General features: G+C 48.1%; 2 protein-coding genes across 2 annotated transcripts; both read left to right on the top strand.

Moving 5' to 3' along the window:
* Positions 1-24: 24 nt before the first annotated feature.
* Positions 25-17,306, top strand: Dhc62b (Dynein heavy chain at 62B). The gene is made up of 32 exons (XM_076792634.1): positions 25-111; positions 166-348; positions 438-811; positions 1,091-1,337; positions 1,457-1,855; positions 2,034-2,244; positions 2,312-2,585; positions 2,654-3,034; positions 3,246-3,339; positions 3,420-3,574; positions 3,654-3,939; positions 4,196-4,357; positions 4,412-4,623; positions 4,695-4,812; positions 4,956-5,196; positions 5,258-5,504; positions 5,610-6,018; positions 6,529-7,004; positions 7,274-9,569; positions 9,998-10,599; positions 10,795-11,081; positions 11,152-11,405; positions 11,477-11,773; positions 12,286-12,781; positions 12,924-13,669; positions 13,829-14,182; positions 14,299-14,765; positions 15,030-15,187; positions 15,253-15,502; positions 16,060-16,465; positions 16,530-16,793; positions 16,956-17,306. Exons 1-32 carry the CDS (start codon positions 25-27, stop codon positions 17,304-17,306), a joined length of 11,784 nt encoding a protein of 3,927 aa, XP_076648749.1.
* A 256-nt stretch (positions 17,307-17,562) lies between these two features.
* On the top strand, positions 17,563-19,139 carry Arp6 (Actin-related protein 6). Its single transcript, XM_076792717.1, has 3 exons — positions 17,563-17,706; positions 17,788-18,759; positions 18,827-19,139. The coding sequence occupies exons 1-3, from the start codon at positions 17,633-17,635 to the stop codon at positions 18,954-18,956; spliced, it is 1,176 nt and encodes a 391-aa protein (XP_076648832.1). The 5' UTR covers positions 17,563-17,632; the 3' UTR covers positions 18,957-19,139.
* The last annotated feature ends 26 nt before the right edge of the window (positions 19,140-19,165 follow it).

Raw genomic sequence — 19,165 nt, 5'->3', positions numbered from 1 at the left:
TCATTCAGAAGAGTTCAAATAAGAATGGAGGATGCTAAAGAAGTTCCAGATACCCTCGTGGATACGATCACGAGCAAAAAATTTCCCCAAAACACATTCATGTTGGAAAAGGTATTCATTCGCTATCCTGTCAATGTCTTCGGTTCATTGGTTTTGGTTTTTAAGTTCGACGCGAAGCAAGTGCACGAAGTGATGGAATTCAAGACGGGAAGATCAAAGATCGACCACGAGAGACACACGCACGCTTGTCAGACCGACCACGAATGTAAAGTGAAGCAACCACAAAGTTTCTATTTCGCAAAAATGACGGAGTTCGCGAAGAGATTGCCCTTGTACAGCCTGGTCCCTGTATGTGATTTCAAATTGCGCGCGGCTCAATGCGCGTCGAAATTGTTGCGCGCGTTTCGCTACCTCTCATTTCTATTCGAATGTTATAGGGATGGGAGGAGAACATGCGAAAATTGGTAGCGGATCAGTTGCGCTTGAAATACGTGGATACATTCGAGGAGCAGATGGACGAGACGAAAATGCGTTACGAGCGAGTAATGCACGAGCAAGCGGTGAGACGCGTAATTGCGATAGAGTGCCAGGAAACGTGCAACAAAGATCTGGTGTCGATACCGCCATACAAATTAGCAGGACGAACCGACCTCTATCCGAAATACTTGAGAAACCGTTGCGCGATAATGAAGAAATTTTACTTACCTCACAAGTTGATGAGAAACATACTTGCTAGGGCGCACTTGTTGATGCCGAAGTGGATATGCGACCTTAACCGTTACCGGGAACTGGAGTATCTCGATTTTAACAGGTTGCCTACTTTTCTATATTAAACGCCAACGTCGCGATCACACGCGTTTCCACAAAAAGAATTTATGGCACGAGAAAGATTGAGAACCTTCGATTCAAGACGATATGTCCTCATCGTATACTTCGTGGCACTTGATGCATGCGCGCGCGAACGGAACTTTCTCGTTTTCGTTATTCGCGCAATCATGTTCTTCCCTACTTTCCGCAAGTGTAAATCTGCGTTCGATCAAAACAACACGAGACTAAAGGTTTTTGACTTGAAAATTTTTTAAACTTTAAGGTTTCTGGACTTGGTGGAAACGGATACGAAAAAAGGCGCGCTCGACGTCACTGGCACCTACTACGGTGACATCGTACGACTGATCTCTCAACCGCGTTACCTTTACGACGTACCCCCACCCGCTCTACACGACTTCATCAATTGCGCGGACAATTTGCTCGGTCTACAAGTAGTCACATGCATGATAAACACCATCGAACGTCTGCTGTATGTGTTGAGTAACTGGAGCACCGTGCCACTGTTCAAAGTACGCCTTTCATTTCTTACGCTAGCTGTCCGAAAAATCTACATTACCGATCGAGCAAATTTATCGTACACAGAGATCGTACTATTGAACGATAAACGATACATTTGTGTGTTTCGCAGCTGCAACTCAAGTGCGAAAACAACGAGCTGTTTCTCAGTCCGACGATACAGGAAATTTGTTTTTCTTTACACGACGTAATTGAACAAATCCGCACGGTCGGTCAACAACTACCGCCACTGGCGTCTTGGGTCAACGTGAAAACCAATGTCGATCATATTAAAGTTGTATTACCCGAATGGTACTTGGAAGAAACTTACGAACGTCTTGCCCTTGTTCTGGACGAGACATATCGGCCGTTGATTGATTACGTCGAAGACCTACGGGAAAAGTTTCGATTAGTTTTCGATCCGGAAACGCGGGACGAAGTCGTAGCGTTCGTTCGTTCGGGGTACCATTTTAAAGAATGCGTGAGCAAGGTGGAAGATTTCAATCAATTCATTCGATCGATTCATGGCATGGTGGGTAAAAGTTTCTATCGAAGATTGCACGCGTCGATCGTCGATCGTTCTTTTTTCCGGGCATATTCGAAACGGTAGAACGATTCTCGATCGAGCCTACTCGCGCGCCATCTTGATCCGTCGCGGGAAAACTTAAATTTCCGAAATTCAATTGAAAAGTTTGAAATAATCGTTTCAGCCGAATCACGAGTACTTTCCGATAGCAATCATCGATCAGATTGCCGCAAAGGCGGGTCTCCTCGAAGCCACAGAAGCCGTGCGTCAGTTGATCATCGGGGAACTGGTGAAGAGTCACCGGTACTTCAACCTTGAAATCTGCAACGCTTTCGAGACCATACGAGAGCGTGCTTTGAACGTACCGAACACAACCAAGGAACTGCTCGAACTGGGTAACTATTTTACATTGGGAAACGAGAAATCCAAAAAGAACGCGAAATCTCAACGGTAAAATTTTAGGCGAGTATATGCTAACGGCTGCGTCGACGACGATGAGGTCACTGGAAGAAAAGATCACCCAGTCGCTGCGCATGATGGCAGCTCTAATCGAAATGACCACTTTGTCCAAGGACCACATCGAATTGAACAACACCACTATACACTGGTTGAAGCGTATCCGGCCTGTATTCGAACAAAACAGCGCTGTATACGAACAAATCAAATTCGAATTGGAAGAGAAACTTCAAAACAAGGTGGAGCTCCTGAACAAGGAGGTCGAAGACACTTTCCCTAGGTTCGCTAGGCCCTGCATCGATTTTTATATTACTATCTATTGCGTTATCGATTTGTTGTCGATCCCAGGTTGGAAATAATGAACGACATGGACGACGCGACTCGCATTTCCGAGTATATAGAGTACATGCGGAAGTTCGCACGCGACCTAGACCGCATGGACGAGAGGGTCAAATGGATCAACGACGAGGAGAAGCTGTTCAAATACCCGAACTCCCAGTATCCGCGGATCAACGAGCTCAAAGAGAACATAATGCCGTATTACGATCTAATTTATCGCGGCTATTGCTGGCAGAGGCATAGCGGCGTTTGGTTGAACGGCCCGTTCGAGTACTTGGACTCGTCCGTGATCGAAAACACGACCAACGAGTACTTCAGCGACTTCAACAAGATCAGCAAACAATACAAAACGCGAATCAAAATGGAGCTCGCGACCAATTATGCGCACGGGTAAGAACGGAGTTACTAAAAATATATCTCGTAAAGGGAATAGACCAAATGAAAAGGCTAATGGACCAAAACCACGTTGTGTAAAATTTTAATCCTATACCTCGATCGGGAGGGTGTTTACGGAGTAAAATGGAAAAGATTTGTTTTTGGCCTATGTTCCCGATTTATATACCCACCGTATTCTAGTACATAATAAAATTGCATAGATCAGTTTCTCAGGTTCACCGGACGATCCGGACCCCTACCAGCAACCAGCGCCCCTAACACTTTGCCATCAGCTGATCGAGGACATCAAGTGGTTCAAGGTGATTCTCTATCCGTCGAAGATTTTACTCGAGAAATGATATGGTTTCTCGGTCGTTTTCAATGTATAATTATCGACCAGCAATACGTGCCTCTGTTGGTGGTGTTCCGTAATCCCGCGTTGAAGCAGATCCACTGGAACGACATGTCTGCGGTGGCCGGGTTCGATCTTACTCCTAACGCAGGAACAACCTTCCGAAAGATCATAAACATGGATTTGATGGCAGACTTGGAAAAGTAATAGTAACCAAGCGAGATATCGCTGTAGTATCCGGGACAGAACAATTGTTAGAGGGACGTTTCTCCTTTATCGTAGATACGAGATGATAAGCACGAGCGCGAGCAAGGAACTCATGCTCGAAGAGTCGCTGGCGAAGATGATCAGCGAGTGGGACGATATAATATTTACCACCGTGCCGTACAAGGACACAGGCGTGAACATCCTGGCGCAACTGGACGACATCCAAGCGGTTCTAGAGGAGCAGATCGTGAAGGTGCAAGCTATGCGAGGATCCGCATTCGTCAAGCAAATCGAGGAACAAGTCAAAGACTTTTACCTCTTGCTGCTTCGCATACAGTCGACCATCGATGAGTGGACCAAGGTACTTTCTGGTTTGATGGTCTTCGAACAATAAATAGACTGTTGATCTTTATGTAAAATGAACATTTTCCACATCAATTCTGAGAAACAGGAACCGTGTGGAAATTTCATTTTTGCTTTAATATTATAGTTTCCTTCCTACTTGTTTAAGCTGCACCTATCAATTCTTCTGATAGATGCAGAAAATCCGCAGTCTACTTACAAACGCGAGCAGTTTGCCAACAGTAGCATAGAAATCTACAAATTTTTCGTTTCAGGTGCAAGTACAGTGGATGTACCTGTTGCCAATCTTCTCGAGCAAGGATATCGTGGCGCAGCTACCCGAGGAGGAAATGCTATTCATCCAGGTCGACCGAATATTCCGTAGCGCGATGAACGGTGTCGCGAAGGAGCCCCATGTTCGGGAGACCGCAGGCTCCGTAAGCCGAAAAAAAAATCATTTTATCGAGAAGCAATGTGATCGCCTATCTTAGGTAGGTCTTTTAGAAATCATGCGGGAAGCGAACACCTTGATGGAGAAAGTGAACGACGGTGTATTGAATTACTTGGAGAAAAAGAGACTCTACTTTCCGCGATTCTTCTTCCTGAGCAACGACGACATGCTCGAGATACTGTCCGAAACGAAGGAGCCTCTGCGTGTCCAGCCGCATCTCCGAAAGTGTTTCGAGGGAATTAACAAGCTGGGGTGAGAATCATTAGAGAAGAAGAAAACGACAATTTTCTTCTAATCTGAGTATAATTCGCCTCTGTTCACAGATTCGACAAAGACTTGGAAATATATTCGATGATTAGCGAGGATATCGAAGAAGTGACGATGCAGGAGAGAATCTCAACGGCGGCGGCGAGAGGTTGTGTGGAACGATGGCTCGTTCAGGTATATTGTACACAATCGATTTTTAGTGAATTTATCCGAACAAACTTATAACAGGACCGTTGAACCACCTCCAAATAAAAGTTGCTAATCTCACGATATAATATATTCCTTGAATACGTGGAATGTCATCATAATGGTTATAGGTGGAGGAGCAAATGGTGAAGTCCGTGAGACACGAGATCCTGATGAGCTATCGGGACTACGAGGTGAACCCGCGGCCAATATGGGTCCGCATCTGGCCGGGTATGGTTGTCCTTTGCGTCTCTCAGATCTACTGGAGCATAGAGGTCCAGAACACTCTGATGACACATATGCGCTCGGCGATGGAAACGCTTTACGGGAAACTGATGAAGCAGATTTTGGAGATGGTCAATTTAGTCAGAGGTAGCTAGCGAAGCATTTTCGCGCGTGACAAATCGTTGCTAAACGGGTTGTTACTTCTCAGGACACCTGTCCAAACAGAATCGGACCGCCTTGAACGCTCTGATCACGATCGATGTGCACGCGATGGACGTTGTCAGGTCGTTGATCGACAAGGGGATCACGAACGAGACGGACTTCGATTGGCTGTCGCAGCTGCGCTACTACTGGGAGGACGACGTGTTCGTCAGGATCATATACACGACGGTGTCCTACGCGTACGAGTACATCGGGAACACATCCCGCCTCGTTATCACACCTTTAACGGACAGGTATGCGTTCGCTCGACGCACGGATTACCCAGTTAAACAGTTGGGCAAAAGTTATATCGAACAACGAGCTTCGAGGAGCTTTGATCGAACAAAAATTACCCGCAGGTGTTACCGGACGTTGATCGGCGCGTACTCGCTGCACCTGAACGGGGCACCGGAAGGTCCGGCCGGTACTGGGAAAACGGAGACAACCAAAGACCTGAGCAGAGCGTTGGCGGTGCAGTGCGTGGTCTTCAACTGTTCCGAGGGTCTCGACTACAAGAACATGGGCAAGTTCTTCAAGGGCCTCGCATCGTGTGGCGCGTGGTCCTGCTTCGACGAGTTCAACCGGATCGACCTGGAGGTGTTGTCCGTAGTGGCGCAGCAGATACTCTGCATCGTGCAAGCGGTTAGGGGCAAGATGCAGACGTTCATGTTCGAGGGGACCGAGCTGAACTTGAACCCGGCCGTTTACGTCTGCATCACGATGAACCCCGGTTACGCGGGTCGCTCGGAGCTACCCGACAATCTAAAGGTGTGCATCGAACGATTAGCTGAAATAAAATACGTCCGGGATTTTAGTGTCCCCGATATAGTGCTGCCTCCTAGTCTAATTTTTAGCCTGGACCAGAACCTGCATCATCTTTTTAGCCTGGACCAGAACCTGCATCATCTTACGTGCATCTTTAGCAGCGGATTCCAAATAATTCCAAAGTGGATGCTACTTCTATCTTAAAAGAGGCTCTTCTATGTAGGCTCTGATCCAGCCAAAAGATGATGCAGGTTCTAATACAGGCTATAAAGTTAATGCAGGTTCTGGTCCAGGCTAAAAAGTTGATGCAGGTTCTAGTCCAGGCTAAAAAGATGATGCAGGTTCTGTTCCAGGCTAAAAAGATGATGCAGAAAAGTGGGGACACTAGAACCCCGAGCGTGAGCACTCTCATTTCCTCTCTGATTTGGATTACTGGTCTGAAATGCTACCGGATCAATGTAAACCCAGATTTAGAAACCATCGAGACATTTCACTTGCTGTCGCTTTTGCCAGGTGCTGTTCAGAACGGTAGCGATGATGGTACCCGACTACGCGATGATCGCCGAGATATTCCTGTACTCGTCCGGGTTCAGCACCGCCCGGGAACTCTCCACGAAGATCGTGACCACGTACAAACTGTGCTCCGAGCAATTGTCGAGTCAGTCCCACTACGATTACGGGATGCGAGCGGTGAAGACGGTGCTGACAGCCGCTCAGAACATCAAGCTGCAATTCCCGGATGAAGACGAGTCGGTGCTTCTGCTCAGATCGGTGATCGACGTCAATTTGCCCAAGTTCCTGGCCCACGATGTTCCCCTGTTCCAAGGCATCGTCTCGGACCTGTTCCCCGGGCTTGAACTTCCCGCGCCGAGTTACGACACGCTTCTCAAGGCTGTCCGCCAGATCGCCAAGACTCGAAATCTGCAAGCGGTCGACGGTTTTCTGCTGAAGATTATACAAACCTTTGAGATGATGATCGTCCGCCACGGGTTCGTTAGCGTCAACCTACTTAACGCTAGGTTCAGGGGACACGTTCTAATGTTTTTAATTTACGATTATTGAAATTGTAAAGATCCATCCATGAGGAGTTATTCAACCAATTTATTTCTTTGGGTATATATTATTAAAAGATGGGTAAAAATTTGTATAGAGGAAATTCGTAAAGTAATGTAAAATAGTCACTTGTAGCGTTCTGTAAACCTAGTGTTAAATCAGGGAGCCTATTCTGTTATTGTTAGATTTCCGAAATTTCTAACAGGTTCATGTTGGTCGGGGAGCCGTTCGGCGGTAAAACGTCGGTGCTGTACACCCTGGCGGACGCTCTGACGATGATGTACCATCAGGGCGATGAGAACGGGGCGGTGACCAAATATTACACGATTAACCCGAAATCGGTGACCCTGGGCCAGCTGTACGGGTTCTTTGACCCGGTCTCGTCAGAGTGGACGGACGGCATTTGCGCCGTAGCATTTCGCAATTACTGTACCGAGGAAACGCCCGATCGGAAGTGGATCATCTTCGACGGACCGGTGGACGCGGTGTGGATCGAGAACCTGAACACCGTGTTGGACGACAACAAGAAGCTCTGTCTAACGTCCGGCGAGATCATGCAGATGTCCGGTACGATGTCGATGATCTTCGAAGCGATGGACCTGTTTCACGCCTCGCCGGCTACGGTATCCCGCTGCGGGATGATCTACATCGAGTCTCGAGTCCTCGGCTGGCGACCGTTCGTCCGCTCCTGGTTGAACACACTGAACCCGGAGTGGTCCGAGGGCTACCTGGACAACATCAACGAACTGTTCGAATGGCAGATGGATCCCTGTTTAGAGTTTCTCAGAAAGAGATGTCGCGCAACGATTACCGCCGGCCAGATTCACCGGGTGGTCAGCACGATGGGCCTGTTCGAGATGCTGATGGAGGACGCGGTCGAGCAGAACCCGAAGACGTTCGACCAGTTCACGTTGCCCTGGCTGCAGGCGACGATGGTGTCATCGGTGGTTTGGGGCGCCGCCGGTACGCTTGATTACGATTCCCGGACCAGGTTCAACGAGTACTACCTGTCCATGTGGAAGAACGAGCTGCCGGAGCACCCAATACCCGAGTTCCTAGCCGAGAGCATAATCTCGTTCCCCGTCGACGACACGATCCACGACTGCTTTTACACGTACCGCGGCAGGGGCGCTTGGAGGCGGTACGTGGACGTCGCTAGACAAGAGGAGTTCCTCGACACCGGGAGCATCGTCCAGCTGACGATCCCCACGATCGACACCGTCAAGTATCAGGCCATGTTCGAGAAACATGTACGCCGCCGGAAACGGTTCCTCTTGTACGGCGAGACCGGCACAGGGAAAAGCGTCTACATCAAGGACCTACTGATGAACAAGCTCAGCGAAGCGGAGTACCTGCCGAACTTCATTACGTTCACACCGTACATCACGGCTGCGCAGACTCAAGAGCTAATCGTGTCCAAGCTGTACAAGAGACGGAGGAACCAGTTCGGCCCGTTGCCCGGTACCCGATGCGTAGTCTTCGTCGACGACGTGAACATGCCCGCGAAGGAGATCTACGGGGCGCAGCCGCCCATCGAGTTGCTCCGGCAGTTCTTCGATCACGAGATCTGGTTCGATCTGAAACAGCCAGAAATAATTCACATTTACGACACGATGTACGTCTGTGCGATGGCACCGCCGGGTGGCAGCCGTCAGGAGATCTACCAGAGGTTTCTCAGACACTTCAACCTGTTCAGCATCAGCACCTTCACCGAGGACACGGTGACGCGTATCTTCACCAGCATCGCGTTCATCGGGCTGCAACGGAACGGCTTCACCACCGCCGCCATGCCCTGGATCATGGAGGTCGTGAACGCGACCATGAACATATTCCAGAACGCCCGGAACGAGCTCAGACCCACACCCGCCAAGTCCCATTATCTGTTCAATTTGCGCGACTTCTCGCGCGTAATCATCGGCTGCACGATGATCAAGGAGGAGTCGGTGGACTCCAAGTCCATGTTCGCGAAGCTCTGGGTCCATGAGATCCTGCGAGTGTTCGGCGACCGTCTGGTCGACGACTCCGACCGTCACTGGCTCTTTCTCAGGATCAAAGAGACGGTCGGTGGTTACCTGAGGGAGCAGTTCGACGCGCTGTTCGGTTATCTGCCGAAATTCGACGACCAACTCAACGAGAAGAGCCTGCAGAGTCTGATATTCGGCAACTTCATGGACATCGACACGATCCCGACCGATCGTCGCTATGAGGAAGTTGAGTCGATGGAGGAATACCTCGAGGTAGCCACGTCTTGTCTCGAGGACTACAATCTCACGCACAGACACAAGATGGACATCGTTCTCTTCCGGTATGCGCTCGAGCATCTCGCCAGGATCTGCCGGATTCTGGTGATCCCGTGCGGTAGTCTGCTGATGGTCGGCGTCGGTGGATCCGGCAGGCAATCTCTGACCAAACTCGCCGCCAGCATGGTTGGCCATGGTCTCTTTCAGCCAGAGATGGGTAGCGCTTACGGCCTGCAAGAATGGAGGGACGACATTAAGAAGGTTCGCGTCTACCAGAATGGTCGTATGTACAGGGTGGGGCACATAACTTGATTAGCTTCGAATAACTTCTAAATTATTATTCGTTGTACAAACAGAGACGAAATGAGAGTGCTCACTAGTCTAATTTTTAGCCTGGACCAGAACCTGCATCATCTTTTTAGCCTGGACCAGAACCTAAAGGCTAAAAAGATGATGTAGGTTCTGGTCCAGGCTAAAAAGGTGATGCAGGTTCTGTTCCAGGCTACAAAGTTGATGCAGGAAAAGTGGGGACACTAAAACCCCGAGCGTGAGCACTCTCACTTCCTCTCTGGTACAAACAATTATTTCTACATTTAGAAATTATTCGACACGATCAAGTTAGGTTGCCCCACCCTGTATTCGTCAACAATACTATGCGAATTAATCAAAACGGAATAATCGTTTTCCAGGTGCTCATGAATTCTGGCGGCGTGGGTAGGGACCACGTGTTCTTGTTGACCGAGGGACAGATCAAGGAGGAGATGTTCCTGAACGACATCGACAGTCTGTTGAATTCCGGCGAGGTGCCGAATCTGTTCACCATCGAAGAGAGACAGGAGATCATCGAGGCGACCCGACTGGCGGCGCAAGGTGGCAATCGGAACCTGGACGTGTCGGTTCTGGCTGTCCTCTCGTTCTTCGTGAACCGCTGCAAGGAGAAGCTGCACCTGATGTTGTGCTTCAGCCCTGTCGGGGACACGTTCCGAATCAGATTGCGTCTGTACCCGAGCCTGGTCAACTGTTGCACGATCGATTGGTTCGACGTATGGCCGGAGGATGCCCTGGAGCAGGTCGCTCTTCGCAGCACCACCGACATCAACATCGACGAACAGGTCAAGGTAAACGCCGTGGTCGCCTGCAAGTTCTTCCACGTCTGCGCCAAGGATATCAGTGTCCGGTTCTACGATGCTACCGGCAGACACACCTACATCACCACCGCCAGCTTCCTCGATCTCATTCGTACTTATGCAGAACTGATGCAGGAGAAACAGCTGGAACTCACGCTCGGCAGGTACTTACACGGGAAGGACCCGAAATGTTCGACTTCGATTTCAACGATGGCTTGGTAGAACGCAGGGTTCACATCGTTTTGCAATTAGCAGTCTCAATTAATTTGACTCGATCTCTTCCGTTACTACCATCGCGCTGCACCAACGATGCTTGTGCAGTAAGAGCTTATACTGTTAGCGTTCCCTTCGTTTTCCAGAGATCGATACCTGAACGGGCTGGACAAACTGCAATTCGCCGCGGAACAAATCGACAAGATGAGGGTGACGCTGTCGGGACTGCAGCCGCAATTGGAAGCGTCCGCGAGGGAAACGGTCGCGACCATGAAGAAGATCGAGACCGAGAACGTGAGCGTCGAGAAGGCCCGGATGCTGGTCAAGAGGGACGAAAACATGGCGCACCAACAGGCAGAGATCTCGATGAACCTGAAGACGGAATGCGAAGCGGACTTGGCGGAAGCGATGCCTGCCTTGGAGGAAGCTATCGGTGCGTGTGCATCGATCCTCGTTGAAAGCGTTTATTTATTACATTCTGTTTCTTCGTTTGTTTCGTCTAGCGGCTCTAAATACCCTGAAGCCGGCCGACATAACGGTCGTAAGAACTATGAGAAGTCCTCCAGCTGGCGTGAGGCTCGTAATGGCTGCAGTCTGCGTGATGTTGGACATACCGCCAGCCAGGATCGAGGACCCGGCCACCGGTAAAAAGGTGGTCGACTATTGGGGACCTAGCAAACGTTTGCTCGGCGACTTTCGGTTCTTGGAGACGTTGCGCCAGTACGACAAGGATAACATTCCACCCCGTATAATGCAGGTATTGAATCACTTACGATCTATTCGTGCGGTAACTTACTACTACGTTTCATTCTATTGTCGAAACCTCAGGAGATCAAAACGAAATACTTGACGGACAAGAATTTCGAGCCGAAGGTGGTGGCGAGGGCTTCGTCGGCTGCCGAGGGTCTCTGCAAATGGGTCAGAGCGATGGTCCTGTACGACGAGGTAGCCAAGGTAGTCGCGCCGAAGAAGGCCAAACTGGAGGTCGCGGAGCGGGAATACGAGGACACGATCGCGTTCCTGAACGAAAGACGCGCTATGCTCGCCGAGCTCACCGAAAGACTGGCCGTGCTCACCGAGCAGCTGCGAGTAGCCGTAGCGAAGAAGATAGAGCTCCAAAACGAGGTGCAACTGTTGCTCGCGATAAAACTTTCACTAAAAAATTGCCTTGATCTGGAATAGTATTACCAGAGAGGAAATGAGAGTGCTCACGCCCGGGAATTTTTTTTTTAATTGCCCCCTAGTCTAATTTTTAGCCTGGGCCAGAACCTGCATCATTAGCAGCGGATTCCAAATAATGCCAGGGTGGATGCTACTTCTATGTTAAAAGATGATGAAGGTTCTGTTTCAGGCTAAAAAGATGATGAAGGTTCTGTTTCAGGCTAAAAAGATGATGCAGGTTCTGGTCCAGGCTAAAAAGTTAATGCAGGTTCTGTTCCAGGCTAAAAAGATGATGCAGGTTCTGTTCCAGGCTAAAAAGATGATGCAGGAAAAGTGGGGACACTAAAACCCCGAGCGTGAGCACTCTCATTTCCTCTCTGGTAGTACACACAATACACAATACACAATTTTCTCCTAAATTTCCTCGATGTGGTAGATTGTCCCTTTGTAAACGAACCGCTCGATTCGATTCGCAGGTGACCCTCTGCAGGAACAAACTAATCAGGGCGGAGAAGCTGATCAACGGTTTGGGCGGCGAGAAAAACCGGTGGATGGACGCGGCGGCTAGCCTCCAAAGAGCCTACGACAGCCTGCCCGGCGACATTCTGCTCTCCTGCGGTATGATAGCGTACATGGGACCGTTCACAACCAGCTACCGCGTCGAGAGCCTGGAGAAATGGTTCGCGTACGTGAAACGCTTGGAGATACCATGTACGGACGACTATGACTTCGTCGAGATCCTCGGCACCGAGATCAAGATCAACTCTTGGAACATATTCGGACTGCCGCGGGACTCGTTCTCCATCGAGAACGCCATCGTCATGGACAACTCGAAGAGGTGGAGCCTGTTCGTCGATCCCCAGAGTCAAGCGAACAAGTGGATCCGCAATATGGAGAAGCAAAACGAGCTGGAGATCGTCAAGCTGACCAACGTGAACTATATGAGCATCATCGAAAGGGCTTTGGAGTATGGTACGCGTGTTATGCAGGATGGTCCACGCCATTTTTTTATATGATTGCAAGTAACGGAAATATTCAATTTGTGCAACTTGCTTGGACCACCCTGTATATCTATGTATGTTGGTTTGAATTGTCAAGTTTGTCTCGCGATCAGGCAAACCGGTGCTCATCGAGAACGTTCTGGAAGATTTGACGCCAGCCCTTGACCCCATACTGACCAAGGCAATCTACAAAATGGGGAACATGTGGTTCATCAATCTCGGCGAGAAAGTGATCGAGTACAGTTTACGATTCAAGCTGTACATAACGACGAAACTGCGGAACCCGCACTATCTGCCGGAAGTATTCAACAAGGTGACGCTGATCAACTTCGCGTTGACGATGCCCGGTCTCGAGGATCAGCTGTTGGGCATCGTGGTGGCCAAGGAGAGGCCGGATCTGCAAGAGAAACGGGAGTTTCTGATCGTGCAGAGCGCCGCGAACCGGAAAGCTTTGAAACAGGTCGAGGACAACATCCTGAAAACGTTGTCCGATTCAGGCGCGAGTATCCTCGAGGACGAAGAAGCGATCGAAATCCTCGACTCGTCCAAGATTCTCTCAACCGACATCCAGAAGAAGCAGTCGATTGCGAAGAAGACCGAGATACAGATCGAGGAGTTCCGGCAGAATTACAAGCCGATCGCGAAACACAGTTCCGCGCTCTACTACACCATCACCGACCTGCCAAACATCGATCCGATGTACCAGTACTCATTGGTCTGGTTCATCAATCTGTACGTGAACTCGATCGAGACCGCGAACAAGAGCAAGATCCTCGAGCGGCGACTCATGTTTCTCAGGGAGACCTTCACCTACAATCTGTATCGCAATGTCTGCAGATCCTTGTTCGAGAAGGACAAGGTAAGTATCGTTGCGAGCTCGACAAGTTGACACAGAGGCAGTGTAAAAATATGAAAGGTAGTCCTACGTGTTTCGGACCAATCATAGGCCGTGCCAACTGCCGAACTTCCAACGATAATTCACGTAGGCATTTCAATTTTCAATTCTTCGAACCGCCAGGTTTTGTACTCGTTCATGTTGTACACGACGATCTTGATAACGGAGAACGCGATCACCACAGAGGAGCTTATGTTTTTCTTGACCGGAGGCGTCGCGTTAGCTTCGACGTCGGAGAATCCGGAAGCCGCTTGGCTTCCGGATAAATCTTGGGCCGAGATCTGCCGCGTCCACGCGTTGCCGAGCTTCGCAAATTTCCAGACGAGCTTCCTCCATAACAGAAACGAATGGAAACGATACTACGACCTGACGAATCCGGAGAACGCGCCGATGCCGAACCCCTGGGAGAATACTCTGACTCCGTTCCAAAAGCTGATCGTCGTCAGAATGATCAGAACCGATAAAGTGACAATTATGGTAAAGGCTACCCTGCTGAACCACCCCTGAGGTCTCTTCCGGAATAATGGGCTTGCTCTGTTTACCATTCGTCTTGCTCATTGTCAGTCTCTACTGTTTTTTTTTCTTTTTTTTAGATTCAACGGTTCGTCCAGGACGGAATGGGCTTGAAATTCGTCGTGCCCCCGCCGTTCGACATCTCCAAGTCGTTCGCGGATTCCAACTTCCTGATCCCGTTGATCTTCATCCTCTCCCCGGGCTCCGATCCGATGGAGGCGTTGACGAAGTACGCGGAGAACGTGAACTTTCTCGAGAGGTTCAACTCGATCTCGCTGGGACAGGGTCAGGGACCGATCGCTCGCAAGTTGATCGAAAACGGGCAAGCCGAAGGAGAATGGATATGCTTGCAGAATTGCCACCTGGCCGCATCCTGGATGCCCAGCTTGGAGAGCATCTGCGAGAACTTCGACGCCTCGAACACCCATTCCAGTTTTCGCCTTTGGCTGACAAGCTACCCGTCCGAACACTTCCCCATTACTATTCTACAGAACGGCGTGAAGATGACCAACGAGCCGCCTACGGGATTGCAGAACAACATCATGAGGTCCGAAGCTGGGTCGCGAATTTTTGTAGTCGGATCCGTAGCATTCCAGTTAACACGTTGAATTATCATCAAATTGATACCACTAAAGAATTAGCAGAAATTAACTACATTGTAGTATAAGCTAAGAGCTTCATTATTAAGTGACTAACAATTGTTATTAATAACGTAGATCGCATCTACGTTTAAAATGAGCGAAACTCGTGCGGATCGCATAAAATTCGCGCGACAGTCAACATGTTAACAACAGTCATCAAAAATTTGTAGGTCGTATAAAGCCGAGTCAGCCAGGGACCCGGGATTCTTCGACACGGTCCCGAAAAAGAAGAGAGCGTACTCTAAGCTGCTTTATGCCCTGTGTTTTTTCCACGCTGTGGTACAGGAGAGGCGGAACTATGGAGCCCAGGGCTGGAACATAAAATACGGTTCGTTGAGTCCGTCGATTCGTGATCCGAGATCAGTTTTGAAACGTGGCTCGGTTGCGTTGCAGGTTTCAATGAATCCGATCTGCAGATATCTGCCCAACAACTCCAATTGTACATGAACGATTACGCGGAGATCCCATTCAAAGCGATCCTATATCTGACCGGAGAATGCAATTACGGGGGCCGGGTCACGGACGACCGGGATCGGAGGTGCTTGAACACAATATTACAAGACTTCTACAACTTGGACGTGATCACCGATCCGAATTACTCGTTCTCGCCGAAGGCTGGCCCCGAATATGCTCTACCAAAAAAGTACCAACTCTTTTTCTTTTCATCATTACAATCTGCGCACCGGGGCTTCTTTTGTAGGGCGAAAGCAAATCGGAGAAAAATCTCAACGGGAAAACATAGAAGTATAATATCAGAGAGGAAATGAGAGTGCTCACGCTCGGGGTTTTAGTGTCCCCACTTTTCTGTATCATCTTTTTAGCCTGGAACAGAACCTGCATCATCTTTTTAGCCTGTATTAGAACCTGCATCTTCTTTTAGGCTGGATCAGAGCCTACATAGAAGAGCCTCTTTTAACATAGAAGTAGCATCCACTCTGGCATTATTTGGAATCCGCTGCTAATGATGCAGGTAAGATGATGCAGGTTCTGGTCCAGGCTAAAAATTAGACTAGTGGGCAGCACTATACCGGGGACACTAAAATTCCGGCAAGAATCATTTACCCCGTTCAAACGTCGCATAAGAAAAAGCGGCAATATCAGTTGCGCTCGACGTAAAATTTTCTTTAGAAACTAATTACGATGGCACAATAAGAATTTTAACTTGTAAGATAACATTTTTCGTTCCCCTGTTGCGAACAGACACGAGTACGACGATTACATCAAATTGATCGAAGGGATCCCGTTGAACCCACCACCCGAGGCACTCGGTCTCCACATGAACGCAGGGATAACACGAGATCTCGAGCTAGCAGATACCTTTTTCCGGTCGATGTTGCTGATACAGCGGACAGGAACGACGGGTGACACTTCTAAGCAGGACGAGATACTGCTCAATATGAAAAAGGATATCTACGATAGGATGCCGACTTTGTTCGACATCGAGGAGGCCCAGAAACGATATCCGGTGATGTACATGGAATCCATGAACACGGTGCTGATACAAGAATTAGAGAGGTATAACACTTTGCTGCGCGAAGTACGGCAATCACTCTCTATGCTTGAGAATGCAGTCAAGGGGCTAGTAGTGATGACTCCCGCCCTCGAGGTAACAATGCCGTCTACGTTAAATAAACTGGAACGAAGTTCTTTAACGTGAAAACAACGTGCAGGATTTAGCTGGTCACATAATGAGCTCGAGAATACCACAGTCGTGGATGAAAGTGTGCGCCTACCCAAGCCTGAAACCATTACCGGGTTTCGTCAACGACTTCCTCGACCGATTGAATTTCTTCCAAAACTGGTTGGTCAACGGAAAGCCAACGACATTCTGGATATCGGGTTTCTCGTTCGTACACGCTTTCCTCACGGCGACCACGCAGAACTTTGCGAGAAAGTACAAGATACCGATCGACAGGATCGACTTCGACTTCAAGGTTCAATCGTGACAGAGCTTTTAGAAAGCTCGACTAGATTATTATTAGAATGCTCACTAATCGGGCATCCGAGTACTCGAATTTGAGTACCCGTCAACCGCGAACAATAGCAAAAGCTCTAATTGTTCGCGAAGAAATCGTTTTAACGTACGGTCCCCATAGGTACTTCCGGCGTACGAGCTAAACGAGTCACCGGATGACGGCGTTTACGTCTACGGCATGTTTTTGGCTGGCGCGAGATGGGACATGACAACCATGTTACTCGAAGAGAGTTATCCAAAAATCTTATGGGATCGTATGCCGATCGTTTGGACGAAACCAACGCATATGGATTTCATACATATCGGCGAACGATACGAGTGTCCTCTTTATATTACTTCCGCCCGTTTCGGTATATTGAAAACGACCGGACATTCGACGAATTACGTGCTATCGCTTCTAATAGACACGAAATATCCTGTTAGTCACTGGATCAAGCGAGGCCTCGCTTTGCTGTGTCAGCTAGACAATTAATGTCTTGAAGCGTAATTTAAACAAATCGATAACGTCGATCAACCGAGTAACCACAGACAAAGCATGTTAATAGACAATAAAAGGTGACTGGTCTACTCTTGTATCCTGTATCTCGTCTGTGATGCAATTAATTCGACGGAGGGAGCCACGGTACCATACAGACCAGTCGGTAACATTATTATGGCGCCTTACCGGGGCGCTTTAAATCCTTCGGAAGAAGAACGTAGATGTTCTAAGTGTAAAATAAAGATTGATTAACGTTTGCGAACGTACAAGAGGAGGAAGAAACGATCAGTTTTTGCTTGGCATTTAATCGACTTGTAAATATGGTCAGTTCTGCGTTCATTATTGACAACGGTGCCAACACTGCAAAAGTTGGGTTAGCTTCTGACAGCCCAAAGTAAGCTTTATACCTCGATTATAATAGATTGAAGAGAGACGACGGTTTTTATGAAAAGAGATCACATGCTTTTATTTTCAGATTAGTTCCTAATTGTATAATGAAAGCGAAAAGCGAACGGCGAAGACCATTTGTCGGAAATCAGATCGAGGAATGTCGAGACGCGTCCGGTCTCTTCTACATACTACCCTTTCAGAAAGGGTACCTTGTTAATTGGGACGTTCAAAAGACCGTATGGGATTATGTCTTCTCAAAAGAGTGTTGTCCTGTAAATTTAAGTCACCTCTCTGTAGTCGTGACCGAACCGTTATATAATTTTTCCACCGTCCAAGAAGCTATGACCGAGATATTCTTCGAGGAGTACGAGTGTCAAAGTTTATTGAGAATTAACGCAACTACCCTCTCTTGTTACCAATATAAATCAGAAAATTCTAACTCGAAATGCTGTATAGTAGTTGACAGCGGATATAGTTTTACCCACATTGTACCATACGTAAACGATGCCAAAGTGAAAGAAGGTATCAGACGCATTGACGTGGGTGGAAAGCTTCTCACAAATCATCTAAAAGAGATCATATCTTATCGTCAACTGCATGTCATGGACGAAACTTTTGTGATAAATCAAGTGAAGGAGGATTCTTGTTTCGTCTCGCAGGACTTCTTCAAAGACATGGAAACGGCTAGAAACAAATTGGAAAATAATCCTATAATCAAAGATTACGTTTTGCCGGATTACACAACGTTGAAACGCGGTTTCTTGAAGAATCCAGAACCTCCTAATGAACAGCAAACTCTACGATTGAGCAACGAAAGATTTGCTATACCAGAAATATTATTCTACCCATCTGACGTTGGCATTCGACAAATGGGTATACCGGAAGCGATTATGGACTGCTTGAAATCGTGCGAAGAGGAAACGTGGCCTCATCTCTTGTCTAATATCGTCCTTACAGGTGGGAATGCAAAGTTCCCAGGATTCCGAGAAAGAATTTACACGGAAGTTAGGAGCCTTGCTCCCGCGGAGTATACGATAAACGTTTATTCGCCCGAAAAGTAAATATATTTGTTATCTGTTCTGTTATCATTATAAAATGTTAACGTGTGTTCTTCACTGTTTCAGCCCAATCACGTATGCGTGGTACGGTGGCAAAACGTTATCGGAAGATCCATCGTTCTCAAGTCTTTTAGTAACTAGGGAAGATTACGAAGAAGAAGGACAAAATCTTTGTTTCGAAAAATTCGACGTTTAACTGTGCCAAACTCGCAAATAAATCAACTCTTACTTTTCTATACGATAGCGCATGAAGTCGCGTTGCATATACATGTAAATAAATACATCGTGAATGAAATTAATGTATTTTAAATTTCACGACGATGCACAGTTGAAAACGGTACATGCAAGATACATTCAGATATGTTCATTAAATATCTTTTTCTATTTTCATGGGTCGTTAATATC

The sequence above is a fragment of the Halictus rubicundus genome, chromosome 8, assembly GCF_050948215.1.
Source record: "Halictus rubicundus isolate RS-2024b chromosome 8, iyHalRubi1_principal, whole genome shotgun sequence".
NCBI lineage: Eukaryota > Metazoa > Arthropoda > Insecta > Hymenoptera > Halictidae > Halictus > Halictus rubicundus.
The sequence above is the reverse complement of the archived record's forward strand: the minus strand, read 5'-3'. Positions and strand labels throughout refer to the sequence as shown.

What these genes read in the sequence shown, in the direction of transcription:
- Dhc62b (XM_076792634.1), top strand. Translation starts at nt 25, where the DNA reads ATGGAGGATGCTAAAGAAGTTCCAGATACCCTCGTGGATACGATCACG. An exon ending in CAAGGAACTGCTCGAACTGG is followed by an intron (nt 2,245 to 2,311) that starts GTAACTATTTTA and finishes GTAAAATTTTAG; the next exon opens with GCGAGTATATGCTAACGGCT. An exon ending in GCGACCAATTATGCGCACGG is followed by an intron (nt 3,035 to 3,245) that starts GTAAGAACGGAG and finishes TGCATAGATCAG; the next exon opens with TTTCTCAGGTTCACCGGACG.
- Arp6 (XM_076792717.1), top strand. Translation starts at nt 17,633, where the DNA reads ATGGTCAGTTCTGCGTTCATTATTGACAACGGTGCCAACACTGCAAAA. An exon ending in TTAGCTTCTGACAGCCCAAA is followed by an intron (nt 17,707 to 17,787) that starts GTAAGCTTTATA and finishes TTTTATTTTCAG; the next exon opens with ATTAGTTCCTAATTGTATAA. An exon ending in AACGTTTATTCGCCCGAAAA is followed by an intron (nt 18,760 to 18,826) that starts GTAAATATATTT and finishes TCACTGTTTCAG; the next exon opens with CCCAATCACGTATGCGTGGT.